At 51.6% G+C, this 10849-nt stretch overlaps 1 protein-coding gene across 1 annotated transcript; it reads left to right on the top strand.

The window, feature by feature from the left end:
* The first annotated feature begins 983 nt into the window (after positions 1 to 983).
* ARL4C (ARF like GTPase 4C) lies at positions 984 to 5225 on the top strand. Its single transcript, XM_079924627.1, has one exon. It carries the CDS (start codon positions 1755 to 1757, stop codon positions 2331 to 2333), a length of 579 nt encoding a protein of 192 aa, XP_079780753.1. The 5' UTR covers positions 984 to 1754; the 3' UTR covers positions 2334 to 5225.
* The last annotated feature ends 5624 nt before the right edge of the window (positions 5226 to 10849 follow it).

Raw genomic sequence — 10849 nt, 5'->3', positions numbered from 1 at the left:
TCTCTGCCTCATAAGCTGGAGTTGGGAAGAAGCCACCGTCCATTCTGCCTCTGCTGCTACTCTTCCAGAGCAGCTCTGCCCCAGATCTGTGTGCATCTGAAATGCACGCGCAGTCTCCTTGGTACCTGGAGAGGATGAGCCTTGGTCGTGTGTTTACAAACCAGAATAAGACCACTGAATTGGAGTGAGGGGAGATGGAAACCGGGGACTGGGCACTGGTGTTCGTTGCCTACGGTGCCACCGACTCCAAGCTCCTGACACGTTTTGTTTCAGGCCCAAGTGCGTCTGCAGGGCCTAGTGCAGGAGGAGTGGTTTACCTGTGGGCAGGTGATTCTCAGGTCTCAAAGTAGGGTGGTAGAGGGTGCTCTCCCGAGATGCTAACACTTGACCTGGCATGTCAGCAGAGTCGGTGGAAACACAAATAAGGCAGCTAAAGGGGCTGTCTGGGACTGGTGAGTCGTCGGAGCTATCTGGGGCAAACAGGGTCTCCTTAAGCCGAGGTTTGGATGTGTGCATCGCTGCCACCAGGCAGGAAAAGCTAGGCCTCCGGGGCACCCGGGCACAGGCCTGCGCCCTAAGTGCGGCGGTGGCCCGGTGGAGCCCCTTGGAGCTCTGGCAGGGAAGCGAGCCAGGGCATCGCGAAGGGCCAGGGTCCTGGGCACCGCACAGGGCGCGAGAGTGGAAACGCGCCCGGGCTGGCTCACTGCGGACAGCGCCCTCCTTTCCCCTCTCTTGGGGGTCGGGGAACCTGACCCACCGCCCTCTATCTCCGGCGGGGCACTCTCACTCCCGCCCCGGACGCTCCCCAGCCCCTCGGGCAGAGCTGCCCCGGCCCGCCTTGCCCTGGACTCCGAGCCGCGCCAAAGCCCACGGAGCCTAGACCCCCGGACCCGCTCCCCGAGGCCGGCTGCACCGCCCATGGTTGCAGTCCCGCTGGCCTGGGATCGGGGGGGGGCGGGGAGTTCCGGGAGCCGGGAGCTATTTTTACAAGATGCGTCAGTGGGCCGAGGAGGAAGAGCCTGCTCCGGGGCCCATTGTCTGGGCGCTGCGCGGGAGGGGACGCCGGCGGCGATTTCGAAAGCTCCGAAGGGCGCGAAAGCGGCCGGCCGCGAGGGGAGGTCCACGCCCCACCCAGGGCCGCGGGAGGGGCGGGGCCATCGGGGCGGGGCGGGGCCCGCGAGGGGCGGAGCCGGGCGCCCTCCCGCCGGTGCAGGCTGGCGGCGGCGGCGGCGGCGAGGGGACGGCAGGGACAGCGAGGCGGCCGCGCCGGCAGCAACAGCCGGGGAAGCCCACGCCCCGCCTGCGCCTCCGAGGCGCACCCCGGGAGCGGGAGCAGCCCCGCGGCGGCACCGCCCAGGCAGAGGCGAGGGCCTGGCACCCGGAGCCCCAAGCCGTCAGCCGCGGAGAGCCCGGGCAGCGGCGGGAGCGCGGGGGCGCGGCCCGAAAAGGCGCAGAGCGAGCCGGGGCCGGGGGAGGGCGCCGGGCGCGAGCATCTCGCGCCGCGGCAGCGGAGGCGGCTTCACGGGAGACAAAAGCCCGCCGAGAGAAGCGATGCCTGGCCGGCGCGGGCGCGGGGGCCGCGGCGTCTGAGCGCGCCGAGCCGTGCGCCCCGGGGACGCCGAGGCTCGGCCGGTGCCGGCGGCCGAGGGCGGCAGGCGGGGCCCAGGTGCGCCCAGCCGCGTCGGGCCCGTAACTGCTCGGGGGGCGGCGCCCTCCCGCCGCAGCCGCAGTGGCCGGCGCCGCAGCGAGGAGCCATGGGCAACATCTCTTCCAACATCTCGGCCTTCCAGTCCCTGCACATCGTCATGCTGGGTTTGGACTCGGCCGGCAAGACCACGGTGCTCTACCGGCTCAAGTTCAACGAGTTCGTGAACACGGTGCCCACCATCGGCTTCAACACGGAGAAGATCAAGCTGAGCAACGGCACGGCCAAGGGCATCAGCTGCCACTTCTGGGACGTGGGCGGCCAGGAGAAGCTGCGGCCGCTGTGGAAGTCCTACAGCCGCTGCACGGACGGCATCATCTACGTGGTGGACTCGGTGGACGTGGACCGGCTGGAGGAGGCCAAGACGGAGCTGCACAAGGTGACCAAGTTCGCCGAGAACCAGGGCACGCCGCTGCTCGTCATCGCCAACAAGCAGGACCTGCCCAAGTCGCTGCCCGTGGCCGAGATCGAGAAGCAGCTGGCGCTGCACGAGCTCATCCCGGCCACCACCTACCACGTCCAGCCGGCGTGCGCCATCATCGGCGAGGGCCTCACCGAGGGCATGGACAAGCTCTATGAGATGATCCTGAAACGCAGGAAGTCCCTCAAGCAGAAGAAGAAGCGGTAATGCGCGCGGCAGCGTTCCGAGTCGGTGGGGGACGAGCGAGCGAGTCAGGAATGAATGAATGAAAGGCTGGATGGCCGATCGAGAACCCGCGCCCGCGAACAAAGACAGCGAACCAAAGCGACGCTTCGACTTTTTAAAGCGGAATGCAGGACTAGTGACTCGACCTGGGTATGTAGGCAGACTTGCCAACCTGAGCTCGACCTGCCGTCACCCCTAGCTCAGGGGACCTTTTGTCTGAACGCCAGAGCTGCTGAAGGGTTGGGGGCCCCACTGGAGAGTGGACGTGCAGGTCCCGCCGTATGCCCTCCTGGCCCAGGTTGGAAGGCTCAGATGTCAGAGACAAAAGCGATTTCTTCCTACTCCATCAGGGCCAGAAGTTCAGGCTTCCCTGCCCTCACTGGGGATCGCACCTGTGAATTTCCTGAGGTATGCGGTTCCCAGAACCCCGGGAGTACCCGTCTGGGGGCATGGTGGCAGTGGGAGGTGCTGGGGGGACAGCCTCTCCTTGAGCTGTGAAAGCTGGACAATTTTATGTCACAGGGCAGGCCCCTGTGAAGATTCATCTGTCCTGCCCTGGGCCCAAACGAGGTGCTGGTTTGGGCCATCAGAGGACTGCCTGGAACAGTAGGGCAGCCGGAAGGCACGGGGCGCTGCGCTGGCCTCCTCTGGGGAATGCCCGCGAAGAATGCCCCTTTCCTGGTGCTTTGTGGTAGCTTCAGAAGACCAGTTATGTTGAGAACTGCTTTTCAGCCTGGAATCAGACATCTTCCAGATGGTTTGGACTCTGTCCATGTGTAGGTCATTATCACACAAAGAGACCAATAAAAAAAAAATTAGAAAAAAACAAAACAAAAACAAAAAACTGTTGGAGGTGGTGGCCATTGATGCATTTTCCGTTTGCAGAATAGTTAAAGGTGTTTAAAGGGTAAGGCTCTCGACATCAATGCTGGATGCGGTGTGTGTGTAGATGCAGGGACCTCCCTCTGCACTGTGTAATCGGCATACATTTCTAGCCCCATATGTGTGGAATCTTAAATTCTCTTAGCCTACTGTTTGGCCTGTGTGAGCACACCAGCTGCAGATGTGTGCTGAATGACAGGCGGGTTTTGGCAAGGGGTGTCTCTTGTCATCCTAACCGCTTGATGATGGGTTATGGTTTTCAGACATCTTTTTTTTTTTTTTTTAAATCTGCTACGAATGAATACTCACCTTAGAAATAACTCAGTTTAGGAAAAAAAGACTTTGCTTTGCCCTTTTAGATCCCTTTACACTGCAAGTGGTGACATGTTCAGATTTCTAATTGGTTCATTGTGGCCTATCTGGTTTCAGTATTTTCATTACAAATGTCTCGCTAGAGTATTTGATGTCATGCACCAACAAATAAAAGCCCACCTTGTTGCAAAAGCCGACCTCATGGCATGGATTTAAAGGCGAGGGAAAAGCACAAGGAGGGCCTTCCTAATTCCTTCTTGTGGAAACTGGTTGCAGAGCAAATGCAGACACAGTGAGTGCTTGAGATAAAGGAAAGCCTGTGACGTAATGGTCACCTGTCCTCAGGCTCCTCACGTTTACTTGAAAGAGGCTTTGGAAACAGATAAAGTGAAAGAAGAAGACATACCTATTTTTAATAATGTAATTTAAAAAATCCTTTATAATCAGGACTGGGTCTTGGTGTGCAGAAACTGTCATTTACCCTGAAACACAGTATCAAACAAGAAACTTAACGCTTCCTGTGTGATTTTGATTTCCTCTTTGAATCCGTGTTTACAGGTGGAATTATGTTTTTTTCCCCCCACTATGATAAATTTCTTTGCGAAGGAGGCCGTTAGATATTGAGTGTGATCATGTGTGTGAGCATGTGAGGTATTCAAGTTATAAATCCATGCCTATTTTCCACTGCACTCAGAAAGTTAATTTAAGAACCAGAGGTAGAAGTCCCGGCTTCCTGCTTGAAACCCAATTCTCCTATGAAATATTTTAAAAGAAGAAACCTAGCAGGCCATCTTCCTTTTCTCTTTTGTCCGTGTATTTGGTACCCCTCCAATGCTGGTCTTTTTGTAGAAACTCAATAGAGAAAATATAGCTGAGCAGTGTTGAAAAGCCTGCAAGATTTCAGTTTACATATCGACAGCATAGTCACTGATTTCTAAATGGGCTGGTCCCATCATCTGAAGATTCTGTATAGAATTATTAAAAAAAAAATCCATCTTTCTTTATTTTCTTCACATGCAACAATTTCTTAAGCACTTTGACATTTTGGTAGTTCCACACTATTGAGAGAATAATATATTTATTTTGTGACATTGCAGATGCCAAATACTGTAACCTTCTCGTGCTGACAATACTTTGGTTCAAGATCACTGTTAGATCCTCTCATGCTTTACCAATGATGCGAAATGACTTTGTTTTTTGCATTATCAGTACTTAAGGGTGCAGTCAACTGTTAGTAATTGTGCAGTAGAGCTCTGTGGTGTAGCAACCAATAGTTGAGTCTCAGTTGATTTCTGTAGTGTTTGCCCAAATAGTAGCCCATTTCGTCTCTGACCAAATGGAGGAAACACAGGCTAAATCACCTTGGAGCGGTCACCCGGAGAGTCCCCTCCAACGCAGCCGCTGATTTATTATGCCTCCTGCTCTTGGGAGAATGAATGGGCTCCACATATAGAGGAAGTTGGCCTCCCCACACGAGCTTTTGAAATGTTTTCTCATAGACACAGGGAGGCCAGTTTTGTTTCCGAACGATTCTCTTCACAAAATCTCTGTCATGGTGTTGGGACTATGTCTCCTGGTTTGTTTCCGTTTCTACTGCTGTAATTCTCTGTCCTGATCATCTTCCTCTTTGGGTTCCCGTTCCCTTTTATATGCATATATGATCCTGTGAACAGAAATAAATTATTTATACAATCAAACGTTTGGGGAAATTGTCTGTGGATGTTTTTTCAAGTTGCCTCTCTTTGTTTCTAGGCCTGAGTGGAGGGATGGATCGCAAGATGGTCTCTGCTGTCTGATGGGGTCCAGGGCTGGATGAATCATCTCTGCTTTTTTGGTTTAACTGAGAGGCTCCGATGCAGGAATCTGTGTGCCTGTCCCCCTTATGATACCTGTCAGGGGTCCTCACAAATCCTTGAGGAAAATGGCCTTAATGCCCAGCCAGCGCCAAGCCTCTCAGTTATTAAAGAAGGTCGTGATTGTTAGTCGCTTCAAATATATGATCTGATTATGTGAAATTGGAAACATCTGTGTGGTACTGTAAGCGCAGAGTAGTCACCACGCTGCTCAGCATCTTGACTGCTCTCTTGGTATCTGGGCTGAGTCCATCACTCTCGAACCCATCAGAGAGACTCCAAGACCTGAATCCTCTTAAACAGTAGGTATGGTGAGACCGTCCTGCTCTGTACATACCAGCGGGAAAAGGTCCACTTTCTAAAGAAAAAGTGATTGGGCCAGAATCGGTAGACCCTCTGACTGGTTCAAAGTGTAACTCATGGAGGCCCTTAGCAGACATTAAGCAACGAAACTCATTGATTGGCTGGGTCTTAACTCTGGAGCCAAAAAGCCAGTTTCCAATTCTGAGTCATGCTCACGGCCCCATGAGTTCGCTGAAGCTCCTCAGCCCCTGGACCTCGATTTCCCCATCTGTAAAATGGGCTCATAATGATTGTTGGGAGGATGAAACACAATAGTGCACGTGAAGTGCTTGTAAAGCACCCGAGCAAGGCTTGACTTTATTGTTCACTTTGCAACAGAAGCTAAAGTTTAGGAGCCAAGTGACATCAAAAGGGCACAGATGCCATTTCTAAATACCGAAACCTAAAAACTGCTTATAGGAGTAGAAATATTAGAAATCAAAAGAAGCAAAAATTGGAACCCTCTTTTTTTTTTTTTTTTTTTTTTTTTTTTTTGGTGCAACCTTAATTTAAGGAAGGAATCCCCAAGGAGCCAGGTAATACTTGGTACTTAGATGATATTGTTCATCTTATGTTTTCCAGGAAAGTAGGTACAAATGCACTGACGCCTAACAACTGAGAAGGCTGATTTTAGTCCTAAGCAACTGCCTTATTTTCCCCAATTTGAACTTCCCCCCAAAGTTTTGGTTCTTCATTTGTAAGTGTTTGCGATAGACAGTAGGTGTCTCGAGTTACTGTTTTCGTGCCTTTACATTTGTCTCCAGGGCCTGTGCTCTTGGAACAATTCTGTACCAACATCATAGGCTATTTTGATGTCACATTTGTATGGTAGTAAGGAAGGACAAATTGTGTGCAAAAAGCAGAAGATAAAAGGCCTGAAATGATCAAAAAGGTAAGAACACCCCAGAACTTGATCCCCTTTGATTTCCCAGCTCTCAGCCTGTCCACCTAACCTCTCCCCTTTCCTCCTCTGCGGCCATGTGCACATCTGATGCCCACAATCTGGCCTTGGCCTGCCAGGAGACAAACTGAAGGCATTTCTGTTCTCTTCTCAAATTTGTGTCTTATCTGGAAAACGGCCTTCTCCTTCTGGTTCTCCTGGTTCAGCTGAAACCTTTTTAAAATAGAATTTGCGCAAGACAATGGAGCACTTTATACATTTGTTTTGCATGGTTTCTGAACTTCAGGGTGGGGCAACTTCAGTCTCTAAGAGGAAACTGCAAACTGAGGGTATCTGAGAAACTGGCATGTGGCTTCTTCCCCAAGATTAGAAGTGAGAATGAAAGAGCTGTGTGGTTTAACCCCACCTAAGTTTTCAGAACATGGCTTGGGTGTTTCTTTGAATGATCTGAACTTCTATGCTGAGGTACTTTCATTGTGTGACAGCACGGCATGAAAGAAATAACCAAAACAAGTCATTTTTTAACCCATCTATAGCATGGGTTTGAGAAGACAAGCATCTCTTTTGCGTTTATGAATTAAAATGGCTCTCACATAGTAATGTTAAGGACAGCTCTGTTTCTATTCCCGTTAGTCCTGTGTAATCATGGTAATAGCCGCTGCTAATCCTTATTGAGCACTTCATGTGGGCTGGGCACCGTCCCCATGCTCAGTGTTTTATCTACTTGATCTTTTTTGCTCCCAAGAGCCCCAAGAGATCAATTCATGCATCAAATAAATTAATCAATCAACGATATCTGCACTTGTAGATGAAGAAACTGAGGTGAACGAAGATTAGACACCCTCCTCCGAGGTCACTGGCTGTTTAGGGTGGAGCCCAGATTGAAGCCCACGGGTCCCTGAGACCCCGAGGCTGAGCGCTCGAAGGCTCCCCGGCCTGCTGCGCATGGAGCAGAAGAAAGCTGGGACTCTGCATCCGGGGAGAAGAGGGTGGAGGCTGGTGTCACCGGCCGCAGCATCACCTGCCTGCACCCTCCTGACAGGGGGACCACCACTTCCCACCTCCTCCCCAGAACTCACACTGACAGGCCTGGCCCCAATGCCCGCACCTTGCCTTCCCTTCTCAGAGAACACAGCCCAGTGTCTAGAAAAACACTATCCCTCCTATGCCAGTTTCCATCCTCGAAGAATTTTCTTTCTGGTATTCCTTTCAAGAAACTGTGTTGGGGGAGAAACTGTGTTGAGGGCCATTGCCTTACGCAGGGAGGGGCATTTATATACCGCAGGGGACGGACCCTGGGGGTGGCGGGTATCAGTGTCCCCGCATTGGGATCTGAGTCAGCTAACCTCTCAGCCTAGATCCCCACCCCTGCCGCCGCTACCCTGTGCGCCGAGGATGCCTGCCCTGCCCGTCCCCCAGGGTGATTCTAAAGATAACATGAGGTAATAGAAAGCACTGTCCAACCTGCAAGGCGAGTTGAGACACTTGTAAACGTGTGTTCCCCTTCTCTCTGCGCCGCTGCCCTGGCTCCCAGGGGTGTTCTGCTCGTGCCGTTCTGGACAAGCCCGGTATCACGGACACCCTCTTCTTTACCACTGATAAGAGAACTTCCACCTCACAGAGTCAACCAAAGGAGACTTCAGGAAGGAAAACATCTCTCCCTGGGAGATTCAGGGCATAGAGCCTTTAGTGTAAGCTTTTATCAAGTGACTGTTGGGGACCATAAGCCTCCTTACATCTGCTGTCGGCAGAATTCTCATCATTCTACTGGCTATACTCCGATTATATTCATTTCCTGAAATGCTAACTCCCTGTGCAATTACTCTCAATGCCCACGTCTCATAAAAGCTAAAATAATTTCAAGGTATAATTGAAAAGTCATCACGGTAAGTAACGACAATTGGAACAGCTCATTTCATAGGTATATGTGTGGATCCAGAGATGAACTGTTGCGTTGCTGTATAATTTGAAGGGCACTGTGATGCCACGATGTAAAGAATGCCGTTCAAACGATATCTACCAACAGTTGTGACCTCCGTCGCACTGAGGACACTCCACTCCGGGGCGCTCGGGGAGATTTATAACATGGTTCTTGTTCTCAGAAGCCTGAGATTCTAGCTGGTGCATGAGGGCCAAACTATCAAGTGAGGTGTTTGACTCCAACGTGAAACCAAAGTCATTGCTCCAACCGTGGTCACATTTTTCATGCCACATGAGCCTTGGAGCAAAACTAGAAATAAGAACCTGTTACTCTGTGTCCTGATTCACATAATTTGAAGACGTCCGTTTCTCCATCAGTCTCCTTCTCCAACTCTTTCTGAGATTCCCTGGGGGGAGGTCCCTGTGCTCATGACCGCTGCTTCCCCCACTTCCTTCTTTCCTGCCCCGACCTCTTGTGTGTTTCATAGACCTTCCGGCAGTGAGAATCAGCATGGCAGCCAGAACCGCTGGTCCGCAGCGCTGCTGACCCTACTTGTGTCGCCCCAGTCTCAGTTTCCAACAGACATTTCAGTGCACGCTTCCTTAGGGAGGGTCTCCTCGCACGTGTAAGGGACTCAGATGTCTGAGAGGCTGGGGACTATCTGAGTGGCCGGCCCAGGCCCGTCCTAGAATCCTGCTTCTTGTCTGACACTGACTGTTTCCATGAGCCTCTCTTGGGTGTCTCAGCCCTCTAGTCTCATGCGTGGGGCTCCTCCCAGGAGACACCTCAACTGACTAGAAATCCTGGGACGAATGTGAATCCTAGTGTGGACCCCCAGGACCCTAAAGGCAGATGTGTGATCTGTCTTGGATTCAGGTTTCTCCCATAAAATTGGAATTTCCTGCAGAGGTATTGATAATGACCGCTTCTTCCTGAAACTCACTCTAAGTCTTAATTCTGCTCTTCCGGCGTCTGTTTGAGTAGCCGGGATGATGAGATCAGAGGTTGAAGCGTTTGCTTTAAGGTAAAGGCTTCTGAAGCCGACACTGTGGGTAACCCATGCACACCCATGCCTTTTTTTTTTTTTTTTACTTTATTTATTTTTGGGTCTTTGTTGCTGCATGAGGGCCTTCTCTAGTTGTGGCGAGCGGGGGCTACTCTTCGTTGCGGTGCGCCAGCTTCTCAGTGTGGTGGCTTCTCCTGTTGTGGAGCACGGGCTCTAGGCTCATGGGCTTCAATAGTTGTGGCGCACGGACTTAGTTGCTCTGCGGCATGTGGGATCTTCCTGGACCAGGGATCGAACCCATGTCCCCTGCATCGGCAGGCGGATTCTTAACCACTGCGCCACCAGGGAAGCCCCCATGCCTCTGTCTTCTTTCTTGCTGGCAGACCTCAATTTTGCTTGGGAGACATCCTCTGCCTCATGGCTATGTGCTCAGGGAAAGTGACCCTGTACCAAGTTTAAGGGGAGATTGGTCTGAACCATGAATTTAATTCATTCTTCTGGCCAGTGACGGGCTTAGGAAAGGTCATGTGACATGATTCTGACCAATGAGACTAGAGGAAAAGTCTTTTTGGAGAGGATTAAGTGGATGGACTTTAGGAATTTTTCCTTAGGTTTTAAAGCTAGACACAGGCACTGTGTAGCTCTCCTTTGCTTCCTCTGAATTTCAGCGAATAAAGATGTGATGCCTGGAGTGGCTGCAGCCATCTTGACACCATGAGGAGAGCCAGCCCACACACTGAAGGTGTGTGGGAGAAGGGAAATAGGCAAGGAACCTGAGTCTTAGATGATGTCATTGAACTGCTGAAATAACCAACCCTGGGACTGCCCAACCTCAGGACTTGTGGTATGTAGACAAACACATCACCCGTTACTTGAGATTTCAACTACCTGCAGCTACAAATCCTCAACTGATAAGATCCATCAGACACCATAACCAGCCCTTGATGGTACAAAATATCTAGGGCACTCCACAAGAGCTGCTGTGTTACAGAAACTGCTCCACCACCTCTGTGCCAACAGATCACATGCGGATTGAAACCTGCCTGAATTGGCCCTGGCTGGGGGAATGGAAGGATGGCCAGCTCCACTCAGCTCCGGGTTTAATAAATACCACCATGGAGCCAAGGACATTCCAGCCAGGCGAGTGCAGCACACCTTGAATGTAATTCAGAGCAAGCAGCTGAGAACGGCCATCAAATGTTAAGCCCTTTAACCAGCATTCATTCAAAAGAAATGATTAGCATAATATTAATTGCTACCATTCATGGGATGTTTGTTTTA

This window comes from Stenella coeruleoalba, assembly GCF_951394435.1.
Source record: "Stenella coeruleoalba genome assembly, chromosome: 6".
Classification (NCBI taxonomy): domain Eukaryota; kingdom Metazoa; phylum Chordata; class Mammalia; order Artiodactyla; family Delphinidae; genus Stenella; species Stenella coeruleoalba.
Note: the sequence above shows the minus strand (reverse complement) of the source record. Positions and strands in the feature narration are given on the sequence as shown.

What these genes read in the sequence shown, in the direction of transcription:
- ARL4C (XM_079924627.1), top strand. Translation starts at nt 1,755, where the DNA reads ATGGGCAACATCTCTTCCAACATCTCGGCCTTCCAGTCCCTGCACATC.